This window comes from Rhopilema esculentum, chromosome 13, assembly GCF_057945365.1.
Source record: "Rhopilema esculentum isolate cy_ngs chromosome 13, ASM5794536v1, whole genome shotgun sequence".
Classification (NCBI taxonomy): Eukaryota; Metazoa; Cnidaria; class Scyphozoa; order Rhizostomeae; family Rhizostomatidae; genus Rhopilema; species Rhopilema esculentum.
This window is the reverse complement of record NC_142827.1, coordinates 3,605,888-3,623,451: the sequence shown is the minus strand read 5'-3', so window position 1 is coordinate 3,623,451 and position 17,564 is coordinate 3,605,888. Positions and strand designations below refer to the sequence as shown.

The 17,564-nt window shown below is 39.6% G+C and overlaps 2 protein-coding genes across 4 annotated transcripts in view; one reads left to right on the top strand and one right to left on the bottom strand.

Annotated features, from left to right (window-relative positions):
* Window positions 1–17,564, top strand: part of LOC135692149 (cytochrome c oxidase assembly protein COX19) — a 76,869-nt gene that overhangs the window by 50,781 nt on the left and 8,524 nt on the right. The window lies entirely within an intron of this gene.
* LOC148958603 (uncharacterized) lies at window positions 4,800–7,097 on the bottom strand. 2 transcript variants are annotated; one of them, XM_089112131.1, is made up of 3 exons: window positions 6,967–7,097; window positions 6,239–6,448; window positions 4,800–6,129 (listed from the first exon to the last, which is right to left on the bottom strand). In XM_089112131.1, the coding sequence occupies exons 1-3, from the start codon at window positions 6,993–6,995 to the stop codon at window positions 5,877–5,879; spliced, it is 492 nt and encodes a 163-aa protein (XP_088968257.1). In that variant the 5' UTR covers window positions 6,996–7,097; the 3' UTR covers window positions 4,800–5,876. The 2 variants fall into 2 exon arrangements, with proteins under 2 accessions (XP_088968257.1, XP_088968258.1); XM_089112132.1 differs by having other exon boundaries at window positions 6,122–6,448; window positions 6,967–7,091.

Here is a 17,564-nt window from a genome sequence, read left to right as displayed (position 1 = left end):
TTCTCTTTGGGGACGAATTTTGTTTCTAATATAGTGGTGCGTCCAATCTTTGGGTGGTGCGTCCTACGTAGCTAGAATCACACTGGCACGTAAAATTCGTATACAACGAACTGTTTCGTTTGGTAGGAACGCAATTCTTTTGAATGGAGGGAATGGCCTTTTTTGTAACATAAACAATGCATGGTTTTACGGCAAAGAAAGAATTTGTGACAACCTGTTTTATCTGTTTTTCGAAACGCAAGGAACTGTTCCCGATCCAAGGTAGTTTTCAGAAAGACGGGGCACTTCTGGGGGCCAAATTTTACGTCAGCCGAGAAATTTCTTATCTTCTCTTTAATGTAAACTGAATTTAACATCCTCTGGATAGCCGTTCTCCAGACAAATCTTGTTTAGTTGTTCAAGTTCCGAGTCGAGTTTAGACTTGGAACAAATCATCAGTGCCCTGTGTGTAAGCGTTTAGATGAGGCTGATCTTTCTTTGTTCTGGGCAAAATCAAGCCAATCGAGTGTATAACCCCGAAAATGTGGGTTTACGGTATACACTTTTAAGAAATCCACCAACCAAAACATCTAGAAATGACAAGGAGTTATTTTCTTCCTCTTCAAATGTAAACTGTAGGGCTGGGTGAAGGCCATTGAGGCGTTTTAGGAAAGTATCACACCATAGTGATCACACTTAGCCTCTGTTTTGAAGATGGTATATATGTCCTCCACGTATCGAAAATAGACACCTGGTTTTTGGTCAGGGGCAAATCCAGAGCAAACTTGAAGGAGGGCAGCTGGCAGTGGGGGCGCTGAAAAATTTTCAAAAATTGATGACGAGAGAGCGCTGTATATAACAATTTCAGATACATTTTCGGAATAAACGACATAACTTTGAAGTAATCTTTGAAGGTAATTAACTTATTGGTATCAGAAACTTTTTCACCTGATTCTTATTCTTGAAAAGGGGCGCACAATTTCCAAAAAAGGGGGGGCATACTTGCTTGGACTCGTCGAGAGAGGGGCAACTGCCCCTAGTTGCCCCCCCTTAAATCCGCCACTGCTTTTGGTCGCAGTCAAACAAACGCTCTCCATGAAAGCATAGTCAATAGAAAAAACTCTGGTCTGGAAGTCTTTTGTTCTAACTCTTTGTTCGTGTTTATTGAAATCACGTGACCTAAGTAAGGGGACGCGTGAAAACAAGTGTGTAGGATTGTTGTTGAGTTTTGAATGTTTCACGAGAGTATTGGTAATTTTACAATCTATTCTGTGCTGATATTATTAAAACTATGGTCAGCTCATATTGTGCAGTTCAGGGATGGGGCATTTCTGTCACCACTCTTACTCGGAAGTAAGATTTCTTAGAACTTCGCGACGCAATTGACAATATTTTTTTGGCTTGGATAAACGGTATAGAAAGAATAACACGACTGTAAACAATTATTTTAAGCGTCACATTGAATCTGGAGATGTTTTTAGTTGCGAGAACATCGGCGTGGGGAAAAATTGGATGGGTTATTTGCAGCCCCCCTATCTCAGACAAAACTGTCACATTTCCGACTCCACTCGGACAGTTCTATCTCAATGAAGAAACGATTTTCAGGGAAGATCCATGCTCAGCCCCCCTGAACGTCGAACATCCGCTACGCGCCTGGCGAAAACCATTACCAATTTAGAAATTTAAGAAATTTTCAATGCTCTGTTTCTCCAAAAGTCACATTTTGTAGTATGTTCAAGCGAAATGAGGACCTCAATTATTGCAATCTTAAATGTCCTGTCTAGACCTGATAAGAGTTTTGAAACAAAAATACGAGCCTTCGTGGAACATTGATGAAGTCGAGTACGTTGCTGATACAGATATGGTTGAAGTTCGAAGAGCCAAAATAGGGTGTGATCAAAAAACTTATGAAAGAATTTTCAGAGGAATACACAAAGGACAAACAACAGGGCGCCCTCGCCATCATCATTTTGGACCAAGGACCGAGATAGCGGGGGGCCAGGAGCCTTGCCCCCCAAAAACTTAATAGCATAAGTAAAATACTTTTATTTTCTAAAATTTGGCTGTTGCTACACTTATTAATCAGGGCTTCACAACCCCTTCCCCCTATCCCAAAAAAGTAAACAAAATGTTGTATCTCGGTCTCTGTTTGGACAGAACAAAAGTATTCAACGTAGAAACATTGGTTGAAAAGTTGAAAGATGAAAAAACAATAGAGCAATCAGATTCGACTTTTTTGCATCCACATTTAATCAGCTATCATCTGTTTTAGGGTGTGAAAAATGTTTTTTGAAAGTTAGTTTTTTTAATCGCGAAGACAGACTTTGAAACGCAGAAACTTTGTCAAAAGCCCAAATGTCATTGTTTTTGACACTCATGGGTCGCCTGTGTGCGCTGGGCCTCACAAAACTATCTGCATCTGCTATTGCGAGAGAAGAAAATGTTCTATCTTGTCCCCTTACTTAGGTCACGTGATTAGAATAAAAGTGTTTTCAAGTTCTAGATGAGAACAAAAGAACAGAACAATGGGCTTCCAGACCAGAGTTGTCTCTATTGACTATGATGAAAGCCATCAAAGATTTTGACCAAGGCTGCTCCCAGAGGGCTACCCATAGCGACACCATCCTTTTGTTGGTACATTTCATTGTTAAAACTGAATAGAACTGAACGTATCGCAGTTTCCATCAGTTCAATGAATACTTTCTCTGGGAATGGTGGGCTATTAAGCTCGCTCCGGTACAAAGCGTAGGCACATATTTTCATGGTCTCAGTCAAAAAAACATTTGTGAAAAGACTACCAATGTCAGGCGCGGATCTAGCCAAATTTTTGCCTGGTTTCGGGGTCCTTTACCCCCATTACAGCCAGGGAGATATGTAGCAATTGTGGGGGTTCTGTAGTCAGTCGGGGAGATATGCAGCAATTGTTGCAATTGAATTTTAGATAATTGCAACCGGCCTAGATCCGCGCCTGAATGTCGAAAGAACACATGAAAGATGTTCCGTTTTCGATTTTCAAGTTTTGCATGAACTCAGCGAACGTAAAAGAATCCTTGATACACCGTTTTGAATATTTTTGAAGAACAGGGTCCAAAACTTTAGAAAGCCATTTAGCCAATTCATGTTGTGCTGAGCCAATCATAAACAAAATGGGTCTATGTGGAACATTCGGCTTATGTATTTTAGGGAGGCCATACATTTGTGGACCTTGCGAACCTGTGGGTCTTATCCTATCGTAAACTTCGTTAGTCAACACTTTTGAGTTAACCAGCTCCAAAAGGCGTTTTTGAAGTTTCCGCTCTAGCTTGGCCGTTTTATCCTTTGTTTCGACGTCACCGTGTTTTTCGAACTTTTCCTTATCGATTAGAATATTCTTCATTTTTTTGGATGTAGTACTTTTTGTTCAAAATAATCACTCCTGACCCTTTATCGGGCTTTGTGATAAAGATGTCATTATTAGACCATAGAGATTTCAATGCTTGAAAATGTTCTCTATGCAAAAGAAAATCTGAGTAGTCGATGGGAGATCCGCTGTAAGAGTACGCCAAATCGCTTAGTCGGCACTGATTGGTCGATCTTAATAGTCATGTGCTCGCGTTTCTGATTGGCCTATTTCGATCCACAACTGGGTATATATATTTCCTAGCGTAGAGATTTTATCTATGTTCCGAGGTTTTAAACTCAGAAGAGTGTCAGACGAGAAGCTTCAGTTTACTAAATGTTTGCTTTTTTCAAAGCCATTTTCAATAAGAAGATTCTACCTCACCCTGTAGTATAATTGCTACTTACCTACCAACAATTGTAACATATCAACATAAATGTAGCAATTAACCTTCCACAACAAAGCACTAAAGTATGAATTTGAAATATATTCATGCACAACAGCAGCATATAAGTCTGTTTATTTCCATATTCTGAACGAATAAGACGCGCCATATTTTTGCCGGGAAATATCATTTCTGCAACCTTATGAATAAAATGTTTTGGCTCCGCTCCTGTTGAGAAATAATTGCTAGCTAAGTGGACTTTAGAAAAAGTTGCTTTTGATTCAACAAATATTGTTAGGTCTGTAGATACATTTTTGGCCAAGTTCCTTTGAAAAAGGATGAATTGTCAACCATGCGTAAACATTTAGATGTAGACATGAATGAAAAGAATGCTTCTTTGGCAGCAGATGTTTATTGCAAGAAACATTACAAGATACGGTCAAAAGAAAAGCAAATGTATACGGGTATAGAAAAGAAAAAAGAAGTAGTAAGGGCTTCTTGAGGGCACATGCTGCTCCTGAATTTGTTTGAAGTGCCCAACAAAAGAGGTACCCTTGTGGTACTAAAATCAGAAAGGGGGCACTACTCCAAGCAGATAAAAAGCTATTGTAATCCTGATGTCATTCCCTTATCCAAAAGTATCAACATTGTTCTGATCTACCAAAAAGGCTGTCATGTTTAGAAAGGAACAAAGTTTTCCCTTCAACACACCCTTATGGCCCAGCCTCCACTGCAGACCATTTGGTGGGCTCCATCTATTCCCCTGCCCCAAAAATAAAATCCACACAATTTATAAATGGATTTGCCCACCATTTCTAGATGCCCCTCATCCAGGCTTTATCGTTTCACTACAATGCAACTGCTATACCAGACTGTAAATGGGCAACCCATAGCTGACAACAAAACATTAACAAACTGATAATAAATAACGTCAATTTGAAAATAAATTACTCTTTATGCTATCTATTATATTGGCTAACGTTAAACTATTTGATGTTATTTTATGTCTATTTAAATTTTAAGCTATTAATGAAAAAGAACCTGATATTACTTTAACTGTTATTTTGAAGTTAAGTTTAAACATTTAATTACAAAAGCAAAATGATATCAAGATAACAAAATAATAATATATAATTAAGGAAATTGAGATTGCTCTAAATATACGTAAGTGACCTAGCCAAAATGTTAGTAAATTGAAATATCAATAAAAATTAATATAAAAGAAGACATAAACACAATAAATTTTACTGTGCAAGGAAGGGTTGCAGTCTAGAAAGAAACAAAGATACAACATAAAAACAGCATTTTCTCAATACAGGGATTGAGAAAGGATAGCGGATAGAATCGAAAGTAAAAGGGAAGGAAAGGTCCAGATAAAGTTAGATTTGAAAAAAAGAAAAATGATAGGAGACGAAAGAAGATGCAGAGACAACAACAGAAACAGTTTAACACAAGATAAAAAAAAGTCACTAGAAATGAAAGATGCAGGAAGAGAAGAGTGTTACACGTTACAACATAGAACAAGCACGTCACTACAAGGCATTTACTAGAGCTACACAAGCGAGGTTCAAGTTGGTGAAGCGTCAATAATACACTTCTAGATACCATCTGAACGTTTACTTGTTTCACTAAAGTAAAGCCTTAATTATAGGACATGTAAACACAACAAGGAAGATATGCTAAATCTGTACACCTTGCGTTATTGCATTTGTCGTGAAACTTTCAGCCTTTCAATGAGATGACATCTGATGGCCTGCTAGTTGGTCCCCCTTTCTACTTTCAAAAAACGTTATCACATTGCTATGTTGAATAAAAGTTGGATCAGGCTTTTCAATGGGGGACCATAGAAGGCAATGGGGCCAGCAGCACTCTGTGCCACTATTAGACACAGAATGCTGACAAGGTGCGTTGAAGGTGCATATTTTGTTCCTCTCGGCATATTTGCTGGGTAGACGAACGACAGGAAGTCTTGAAATGACTGAGCCATGCATGCCTCGGTCATTTCAAAACTAGTTGACGTTCTTCTGCCCAGCAAATACACGGGTTATTCTTCTTGGTGGATCAGAACAAACGATTTAACTGGGGACATGACATCACAGATAAGTGATTGGATTGTGCCCCCTCTCCATGTTTCTAGAAAAGTGTGCCCCAGAAATTGAGTATCAGTGGGCCCTTAAGAGGCCCTATCTGCTTCATGAAAATACACAACAAGGGTAGATTTTTGCTAGGGGAAAAAATATGGAATCTCATCTGCTGCCATTTTTTATTTTTTAATGTTTTTTCTTCATCTTTAAACTTCTGTACTTGATTTGCCCATCCAGCAAGTGTACGAAATGCCACAGCTCTCCAAACTTTTACAGCTATAGCATTCTCCTCTCCTTGAAATCTGAAATGAAAAAGATTGTTTTTACTTGAATTCATTGCAGTCTTTTCTGCTAAAAGAGTATCAATGCATTGTGAAGGCAGTGCAAAACTTAGCAATAAATATTACCTACCTTTCATTTAAGAAGAAAGCCTTTTTTAAACCCACAAAAGCCCCGCGAGTTTTGCTTCCCTGTATTCTTTGTTGAACCTTTGGTTGTGTTTTCGCTGCTCTTCTTGCTTTGATTGCCATCTGCAAGTTGGCTAGAAGAAGCCTGTGCTTTCTCCTTCTCAGCGGCCTGTGCTGCTGCTGCTTCGGCCTCTTCTTCCTCTTGAAGTTGAGCCTAAAGTTGACATTGGTATGTATTTTATATGTTATGAATCGATATTTGTTTCTAGAATTCTAAGCTGTCTGAATATGTCTCTTTTATCACATAGGGTGAAAGTTTTTGGAAAAAATCTGAGTTCCATTGTGTTATTTAACAAATAAAGAAAAACGAATCATAACATTTTTTTCACAGTCTTCTTAAAACGTCCATGAAAAATCAAAAGCATATGTTCGCCATCAGAAGAGAATATTTCTTACACATAATTTATGCAATTTGTTAAGGGGGAAAACAACTGGATGCATACTTGAATTTAGATTATATTGGATCAAGAACATTTGCTAAGAAATTTTGAATCGGTAACAATTGCCCTGCTCTGTTGAACAGTTAGCTTTTAATGTAAATTACACTTGAATTGTTATATTTTGTTCGTTCAGTAGACAATTAGAATTTTCACCCAATTCTGCATGGCTAGCGAGTTATTATCTTTAAATATTGACAAAGTGAATGAAAGCTTTTGTGTTGAGAATGCTCACCTCTCGTTGCTCTTCCCGCCAGATGTCATACCAAAGGTAGGCAGCGTAACCAACCACTCCGAAGGTAACTGTTGTTTGGACGACTTTCCAGAACGTGTTCATTTGTAGGTTTTGCAAATAGCCAACGTCTTTGGTACAAAGGATTCTTTCTTAATATATGTTTGCGTTAATTCTGCAACTTCTTTCGTAGATGTTTTCAAAATATTTTCTAGTCGAATAAGTAAATAGTCGTGTGCCTTTGCTACTCTCGATGCGAAGACTAATGTGAGACTAAATATCTGCACATTATATTCTTCATTTTCTTTCGATATGACGTCATATTAAAGCAACGCGATATAGATAGAAGGTGCATCTTGACGTATGATGAGAATTGGGTCTCATTCTCATGATAACAAATTGAGTCAAAATTGTATATACAGATTCTGATTTTTATCCCGTTGCTTTCTATGTTTCCTACATTAGGGCCACAAATTAGGGTGCAGAGTAGAAAAAACTGTAGCCTCTTCTGATGCTTATTCGAGAAGGGAATCTTGGCAGAGCTTTTTAAAAACGTTAGTTGTTTTTGTTGTTCTTCCAGCACTTGTCTTTCTTCTACTACTTTTAACCAAGCATAAAGCTTGAAATGCATCTAAGTCTTCCAGTTTCCATCTAAGTCAGTGCAAATCAGTTGAAAGTAAAATCTCGCATGGTTTTCGCCACGTCCACAAATTTTCGAATAAAAAACTAGCACATTCATGCCACGCCAATGTATTTTTGTCAAACTTTTCCGATTTTTTTAGATTTTGAAACTTGATGGTTGCTTGAAGCCAAACGAAGCGTGTGTCCTAGAGAAGCTCTTACTACTTACTTACTCTTTTTTATACTCCTTTCCATTATTGAAAATCCTATGTAATGTTTCTTGGGATAAATGTCTGCTGCCAAAACAGCGGAGAGTACCGACGGAAAAGGTATACTGCAGGCGCCAGAAATTACAGAGGCCCAAACCTATTGGTAGCTAGTTGTGTGGCTGCTTTAATTGCTGGTTAATAATCCTGGCCTGCTTGTTATGCCAGTTCGCGACTAGAGCCATTCCTAGCTCGCTGCTCCGGGAGGCCCACCTGAAGCCACAGGATGGTTGAAGGGTCTCTCTCATGCATTCAACTAGCTGCTGGTTCTGACATTGTGAATAAGCCAATCATCTCCAATCTTTTCTCTAAATATGTTTGCCAGTAAAAATCACCTGCACACATTGATGTGGTTTAAAGGATATAAAAACATTTGGCGTAAGACAATTTATTGCGTCTAACATACATTTAAAATATTGCATCCAAAGCCATTTGCCTCATCAAAAACCTCACCAAGTCTCTTCAGCCTCTTTCCGATCGACGCTGATCTTGCAATTTTTGTAGATTATACCACGATCGTTGCTCTCTGGAGATCAAAGACATGATCCCGGGTCCCCAGGAAAATGTACGCAATACTAGACATTCTAACAGTACTCAACCTTTTCAAGTCTCTTTGTCAAATGCACGAACTCAACTCCACTCTTCCTTTCTACCTAGATCTTGCAAACTTTCTACCTCTTCCTGCTTCCCAAACTCTCAAAACCTGTCTTTATTCCAAACAGAATAAACAAGCTCGATCTTTCCCCTCTCTTTTCCTAATCCCTCCTAATCTCTTTTCCAATTGAATTGAAACATATTTTCTGCTCTCTTACAACCATTTCTTTACCGTGCCTAATCTTCATTTACTGTAATGCATTTTTAACCTGATTTATGTTCACTGTTCTTCAATGTGGTCTGTTATTCATTCCTGAGACTTTTGCCAAAAGAAATGCACAGATATTGTACATAATTGCAATTCTAACTGTCACTTAAATGTCAATATATTTCAAAGGCGATGAAAACTGCTCATTATATTTTGGCAACAAATATATCTGACACTCTTCAGAGTTTAAAACGTCAGAACATAGATCGAAAACTCTACGCTAGGAAATGTATGTACCCAGTTGTGGATCGAAATAGGCCAATCAGACTGTTCAGGTTGACCAATCAGTGCCGCTGCCTATTGAGAATGTTACCAATGGAGTCATAAGGTGAAAACGAACTCCTTTTGTCTACACAGTAGCGGTTTCTTCGTGCTTATGTAGATAGATTCCAAAACTGCTAGATGGAACGACGATCGGGCTTTACCAATTACCCGAAACACACGTCGCCGTTATAGTTTTTTGCACTATCTGGGTTTTCCAGTAAATACTGCTCGATAGCAGAGTCGCAGGTTTTAGTTGTAATTTTAGATCTGCAAAACCGAGGTGGCTGTTCTCTTTGGGGTTGAGTTTTGTTTCTAATATCAGACGGAAAATGTTGTTTTATTCTATCCTCCAATCTTTGGGTGGTGGGTCCTACGTAGCCAGAATCAGACGGGCACGTAAATTCATATAGAACGGAACTCTTTCGTTTGGTGGGAAGGCGTGGAAACAATTTGTAATGGCCTGTTTAATCTGTTTTCGAAACGCAAGGAACTGTTACCGATCCAGGGTAGTTTTAGATAGAACGTGCATTTTTGAGGACCAAATTTTACGTCAGCCGAGAAATTTCCTATATTCTCCATAATGTAAACTGAAATATAATCTTCTGGATAGCCGTTCTCCAGAAAGATCTTAGTTAGTTTTTCAAGTTCCGAGTCGAGTTTAGACTTGGAACAAATCATCAGTGCCCTATGTGTAAGCGTTTCGATGAGGCTGGTTTTTCTGTGTTTTGGGCAAAACAAACTCCATACACTTTTATGAAATCCACCAACCAAAACATCTAGAAATGGCAAGGAGTTATTTTCTTTCTTCTCAAATAAAAATTATAGGGCTGGGTGAAGGCCATTGAGGCGTTTTAGGAAAGTATCACATCATAGTGATCACACTCAGCCTCTGATTTGAAGATGGTATATATGTCCTACACGTCTCGAAAATAGACACCTGGCTTTTGGTCAGGGGCGAGTCCTGAGCAAACTTGAAGTAGGGGCAGTTGGTAGTGGGGGAGCTGAAAGATTTTCAAAAATTGATGACGAGAGAGCGCTGTATACAACAATTTCAGATACATTTTCGGAATAAACAACATAACTTTGAAATAATCCTTGAAGCAATTCAACCTATTGGTCTTAGAAACTTTTTCACCTGATTCTTATTCTTCAAAGGGGGCGCACAATTTCCAAAAAGGGGTGCCATACTTGCTTGGACTCGTCGAGAGAGGGGCAACTGCCCCTAGTTGCCCCCCTTAAATCCGCCACTGCTTTTGGTCGCAGTCAAACAAACGCTCTCCATGAAAGCCATCAAGGATTTTGACCAAGGCTGCTCCCAGAGGGCTACCCATAGCGACACCATCCTTTTGTTGGTACATTTCATTGTTAAAACTGAATAGAACTGAACGTATCCCAGTTTCCATTAGTTCAATCCAATGAATACTTCCTCTTGGAATGGTGGGCTATTGAGCTCGCTCCGGTACAAAACGTCGGCACATATATTCATGGACTCACTCAAAAGAACATTTGTGAAAAAACTACCGATGTCAGGCGCGGATCTAGCCAACATTTTGACCGGTTTCGGGGTCCTTTACCCCCATTACAGCCAGGGAGATATGCAGCAATTGTGGGGGTTCTGTAGTCAGTCAGGGAGATATGCAGCAATTGTGGGGGTTCTGTAGTCAGTCAGGGAGATATGCAGCAATTGTGGGGGTTCTGTAGTCAGTCAGGGAGATATGCAGCAATTGTGGGGGTTCTGTAGTCAGTCAGAGATATGCAGCAATTGTTGGGGTTCTGTAGTCAGCCAGGGAGATATGCAGCAATTGTGGGGGTTCTGTAGTCAGTCAGGGAGATATGCAGCAATTGTGGGGGTTCTGTAGTCAGTCAGGGAGATATGCAGCAATTGTGGGGGTTCTGTAGTCAGTCAGGGAGATATGCAGCAATTGTGGGGGTTCTGTAGTCAGCCAGGGAGATATGCAGCAATTGTGGGGGTTCTGTAGTTAGTCAGGGAGATATGCAGCAATTGTGGGGGTTCTGTAGTCAGTCAGGGAGATATGCAGCAATTGTGGGGGTTCTGTAGTCAGTCAGGGAGATATGCAGCAATTGTGGGGGTTCTGTAGTCAGTCAGGGAGATATGCAGCAATTGTGGGGGTTCTGTAGTCAGTCAGGGAGATATGCAGCAATTGTGGGGGTTCTGTAGTCAGTCAGGGAGATATGCAGCAATTGTGGGGTTTTGTAGTCAGCCAGGGAGATATGCAGCAATTGTGGGGGTTCTGTAGTCAGTCAGGGAGATATGCAGCAATTGTGGGGGTTCTGTAGTCAGTCAGGGAGATATGCAGCAATTGTGGGGGTTCTGTAGTCAGCCAGGGAGATATGCAGCAATTGTGGGGGTTCTGTAGTCAGTCAGGGAGATATGCAGCAATTGTGGGGGTTCTGTAGTCAGCCAGGGAGATATGCAGCAATTGTGAGGGTTCTGTAGTCAGTCAGGGAGATATGCAGCAATTGTGGGGGTTCTGTAGTCAGCCAGGGAGATATGCAGCAATTGTTGGGGTTCTGAAGTCAGTCAGGGAGATATGCAGCAATTGTGGGGGTTCTGTAGTCAGTCAGGGAGATATGCAGCAATTGTGGAGGTTCTGTAGTCAGTCAGGGAGATTTGCAGCAATTGTGGGGGTTCTGTAGTCAGTCAGGGAGATATGCAGCAATTGTGGAGGTTCTGTAGTCAGTCAGGGAGATTTGCAGCAATTGTGGGGGTTCTGTAGTCAGTCAGGGAGATATGCAGCAATTGTGGGGGTTCTGTAGTCAGTCAGGGAGATATGCAGCAATTGTGGGGGTTCTGTAGTCAGTCAGGGAGATATGCAGCAATTGTGGGGGTTCTGTAGTCAGTCAGGGAGATATGCAGCAATTGTGGGGGTTCTGTAGTCAGCCAGGGAGATATGCAGCAATTGTGGGGGTTCTGTAGTCAGTCAGGGAGATATGCAGCAATTGTGGGGGTTCTGTAGTCAGTCAGGGAGATATGCAGCAATTGTGGAGGTTCTGTAGTCAGTCAGGGAGATATGCAGCAATTGTTGGGGTTCTGTAGTCAGTCAGGGAGATATGCAGCAATTGTGGGGGTTCTGTAGTCAGTCAGGGAGATATGCAGCAATTGTGGGGGTTCTGTAGTCAGCCAGGGAGATATGCAGCAATTGTGGGGGTTCTGTAGTCAGTCAGGGAGATATGCAGCAATTGTGGGGGTTCTGTAGTCAGTCAAGGAGATATGCAGCAATTGTGGAGGTTCTGTAGTCAGTCAGGGAGATATGCAGCAATTGTTGGGGTTCTGTAGTCAGTCAGGGAGATATGCAGCAATTGTGGGGGTTCTGTAGTCAGTCAGGGAGATATGCAGCAATTGTGGGGGTTCTGTAGTCAGTCAGGGAGATATGCAGCAATTGTGGGGGTTCTGTAGTCAGTCAGGGAGATATGCAGCAATTGTGGGGGTTCTGTAGTCAGCCAGGGAGATATGCAGCAATTGTTGGGGTTCTGTAGTCAGTCAGGGAGATATGCAGCAATTGTGGGGGTTCTGTAGTCAGTCAGGGAGATATGCAGCAATTGTGGGGGTTCTGTAGTCAGTCAGGGAAATATGCAGCAATTGTGGGGGTTCTGTAGTCAGCCAGGGAGATATGCAGCAATTGTCGGGGTTCTGTAGTCAGTCAGGGAGATATGAAGCAATTGTGGGGGTTCTGTAGTCAGTCAGGGAGATATGCAGCAATTGTGGGGGTTCTGTAGTCAGCCAGGGAGATATGCAGCAATTGTCGGGGTTCTGTAGTCAGTCAGGGAGATATGAAGCAATTGTGGGGGTTCTGTAGTCAGTCAGGGAGATATGCAGCAATTGTGGGGGTTCTGTAGTCAGTCAGGGAGATATGCAGCAATTGTGGGGGTTCTGTAGTCAGTCAGGGAGATATGCAGCAATTTTGGGGGTTCTGTAGTCAGTCAGGGAGATATGCAGCAATTGTGGGGGTTCTGTAGTCAGTCAGGGAGATATGCAGCAATTGTTGCAATTGAAATATAGATAAAAATTTCAAGATTTACAGAAAAACATAGCTCTTAGAATTTGACCGGCTTTTTTAAACCAGTGCAACCGGCCTAGATCCGCGCCTGAATGTCGAAAGAACACATGGAAGATGTTTCGTTTTCGATTTTCAAGTTTTGCATGAACTCAGCGAACATAAAAGAATCCTTTATACACCGTTTTGAATTTTTTTGAAGAACAGGTTCCAAAATTTCAGAAAGCCATTTAGCCAATTCATGTTGTGCTGAGCCAATCATAAACAAGATGGGTTTATGTGGAACATTCGGCTTATGTATTTTAGGGAGGCCATACATTTGTGGACATTGCGAACCTGTGGGTCTTATCCTATTGTAAACTTCGTTAGTCAACACTGTTAAGTTAACCAGCTCCAAAAGGCGTTTTTGAAGTTTCCGCTCTAGCTTGGCCGTTTTATCTTGAGTTTCGACGTCACCGTGTTTTTCGAACTTTTCCTTATCGATTAGAATATTCTTCATTTTTTTGGATGAAGTCCTTTTTGTTCAAAATAATCACTCCTGACCCTTTATCGGGCTTTGTGATAAAGATGTCATTATTAGACCATAGAGATTTGAATGCTTGAAAATGTTCTCTATGCAAAAGAAAATCTGAGTGGTCGATGGGAGAGCCGCTGTAAGCGTACGCCAAATCGCTTAGTCGGCACTGATTGGTCGATCTTAATATTCATGTGCTTGCGTTTCTGATTGGCCTATTTCGATCCACAACTGGGTATATATATTTTCTAGCGTAAAGTTTTTATCTATGTTACGAGGTTTTAAACTCTGAAGAGTGTCAGACGAAAAGTTTTAGTTTACTAAATGTTTGCTTTTTTCAAAGCCATTTTCAATAAGAAAATTTTACCTCACCCTGTAGTATAATTGCTACTTAAAAAATTGCTACTTACCTACCAACAATTGTAACATATCAACATAAATGTAGCAATTAACCTTCCACAATAAAGCACTAAAGTATGAATTTGAAATATATACATGCACAACAGCAGCATATAAGTCTGTTTATTTCCATATTCTGAACGAATAAGACGCGCCATATTTTTGCCGAGAAATATCATTTCTGCAACCTTATGAATAAAATGTTTTGGCTCCGCCCCTGTTGAGAAATAATTGCTAGCTAAGTGGACTTTAGAAAAAGTTGCTTTTGATTCAACAAATATTGTTAGGTCTGTTGATACATTTTTGGCCAACTTCCTTTGAAAAAGGATGAATTGTCAACCATGCGTAAACATTTAGATGTAGACATGAATGAAAAGAATCCTTCTTTGGCAGCAGATGTTTATTGCAAGAAACATTACAAGATACGGTCAAAAGAAAAGCAAATGTATACGGGTATAGAAAAGAAAAAAGAAGTAGTAAGGGCTTCTTGAGGGCACATGCTGCTCCTGAATTTGTTTGAAGTGCCCAACAAAAGAGGTACCCTTGTGGTACTAAAATCAGAAAGGGGGCACTACTCCAAGCAGATAAAAAGCTATTGTAATCCTGATGTCATTCCCTTATCCAAAAGTATCAACATTGTTCTGATCTACCAAAAAGGCTGTCATGTTTAGAAAGGAACAAAGTTTTCCCTTCAACACACCCTTATGGCCCAGCCTCCACTGCAGACCATTTGGTGGGCTCCATCTATTCCCCTGCCCCAAAAAGAAAACCCACACAATTTATAGATGGATTTGCCCACCATTTCTAGATGCCCCTCATCCAGGCTTTATCGTTTCACTACAATGCAACTGCTATACCAGACTGTAAATGGGCAACCCATAGCTGACAACGAAACAATGACAAACTGATAATAAATAACTTCAATTTGAAAAAAATTACTCTCTAAGCTATCTATGATATTGGTTAAAATTAAACTATTTTATGTTATTTTACATCTATTTAAATTTTAAGCTAATAATGAGAAAGAACTTGATATTACTTTTACTGTTATTTTGAAGGTAAGTTTAAACATTTAATTACAAAAGCAAAATGATATCAAGATAACAAAATAATAATATATAATTAAGGAAATTGAGATTGCTCTAAATATACGTAAGTGACCTAGCCAAAATGTTAGTAAATTGAAATATCAATAAAAATTAATAGAAAATAAGACATAAACACAATAGCTTTTACTGTCCACGGAAGGGTTGCAGTCGAAGAAACAAAGGTACAACATAAAAACAGCATTTTCTCAATACAGGGATTGAGAGAGGATAGCGGATAGAAGGGAGGATAGGTCCAGATAAAGTTAGATTTGAAAAAAAGAAAAATGATAGGAGACGAAAGAAGATGCAGAGACAACAACAGAAACAGTTTAACACAAGATAAAAAAGAAAGTCACTAGAAATGAAAGATGCAGGAAGAGAAGAGTGTTACACGTTACAACATAGAACAAGCACGACACTACAAAGCATTCACTAGAGCTACACAAGCGAGGTTCAAGTTGGTGAAGCGTCAATAATGCACTTCTAGATACCATCTGAACGTTTACTTGTTTCACTAAAGTAAAGCCTAAATTATAGGACATGTAAACACAACAAGGAAGATATGCTAAATCTGTACAGCTGGCATTATTGCATTTGTCGTGAAACTTTTAGCCTTTCAATGAGATGAGATATGATGACCTGCTAGCTGGTCCCCCTTTCTACTTTCAAAAAACATTATCACATTGCTATGTTGAATAAAAGTTGAATGAGGCTTTTCAATGGGGGACCATAGAAGGCAATGGGGCCAGCAGCACTCTGTGCCACTATTAGACACAGAATGCTGACAAGGTGCGTTGAAGGTGCATATTTTGTTCCTCTCGGCATATTTGCTGGGTAGGCGAACGACAGAAAGTCTTGAAGTGACTGATCAATGCATAACTCGGTCATTTCAAAACTAGCTGTCGTTCTTCTGCCCAGTAAATACACGGGTTGTACTTCTTGGTGGATCAGAATAAACGATTTAACTAGGGGCATGACATCACGGATTATACTTTGTAAAAGTGATTGGATTGTGCCCCCTCTCCATGTTTTTAGAAAAGTGTGGCCCAAAAATTGAGCATCATTGTGTCCTCAAGAAGCACTATCTGCTTCACAAAAATACACAACAAGGGGAGATTGATGCTAGAGGAAAAATTATGGAATTTCATCTGCTGCCATTCTTTATTTTTAAATGATTTTTTTTCTTCATCTTTAAACTTGTCATGTCTGTCATTTTAAACTTGTAATGGAATGTCATATCTGCTGAATCTTGAATTTAAAATTTTTAATGTATTTCTCTTTCTAAAATAATTGGAAAATTGTTCGGAAATATTTCGCAAATGGTACATACCGAAGATTTCTGATGTAAATTGTCAGGGAACATAATGAAAGGATTTTTCTCTTCCGATTTTTCTCTTTCTCACTGCTTCTCGAGTGCTTACATTCCTATTGACATGGTTTTCTTTCAAAGAACAGAAACTGGGTTTAGTGATTTTTTAGAGAAAGTGAGTGTTTCTTGTCATCCAGAAGTTACGACTTTTGCCTCATCTCGACACTTGTTAAGCTAACATCTTCACCACGATCAAATTTTAACTCTTTATCATTTGCAGAAACATAGTAGAGCCTTTTCCCTTTTGCGCTTCCTCTACCTTCTTTAACCTTGCTCTTTCTCGATGCTTCAATCTCGTTCTCATAGTTATACCATGTAGTCAATGATATAGAAGCGCCGAAGGCGCTAGATGTCTAACTCACAGGTCCGCTGTGAGGCAAATTTGTTTACTTCCTCCATTTTGAATAGTGACAAAAAGGAACTTGCTCCATACTGAGCCCTTATAAATTTGGTACAAGTAAGGATTGATTTCGTTCACTTCTCTTTCTAATATCGATGTAAACTTTGGTGAGTGGCCTTATATTGCACTTAAATTTATGAACTGATGTTAATATTGGAAAAATAAGCCGTCGTTCGCAAATTCCAATTATTTACTGTCGCGGTGCTTGCTGTGGTGTTTTCTGTCTTGTCGAAATTCCAGAAAATAATAACTGATCTATTTTAAAACGGATCCAGCAACAATGTTTAGCCACTCAATGCATAAATTTCTTAACACATTTGTACAAATATGTGATTTAGTTACTTTTTTTTGTTTGTTTACAGAAACTGCTATGGAATATCTAGACCATACTCTAGAAAAAGCCGAAAATAGGTCATACTTCAATGCTTGGATATATAATCATTGATATTTTTAAACTATTTCAAAACCACACTCAGGGATGATCTGGCGTCAAAATCACAGGGTGGCTATAAAACTCAAGGGCCCGGTTAAGGGCGTGGCGGGGAAAATTGAGCCACACCCACTAAAAATGTGGCTTAGAATACGATTGATTCAATAAAAATTGATAATAAAGCAATACGCTAAACATCAGCAGTATATCTCATTTCTTTGGTTCGTAAATTCGGACCCAATTGGATCCATACCTTTTCATCTCGTGTAAACAGGCTTTGAAACCAAAACTTATTTGAATTCTCAGAGTTTCAACTCTTTTCGAAGAAGTGCAAATGAATCAGCAAACTGGCCAATGACTTGCTCGTAATCA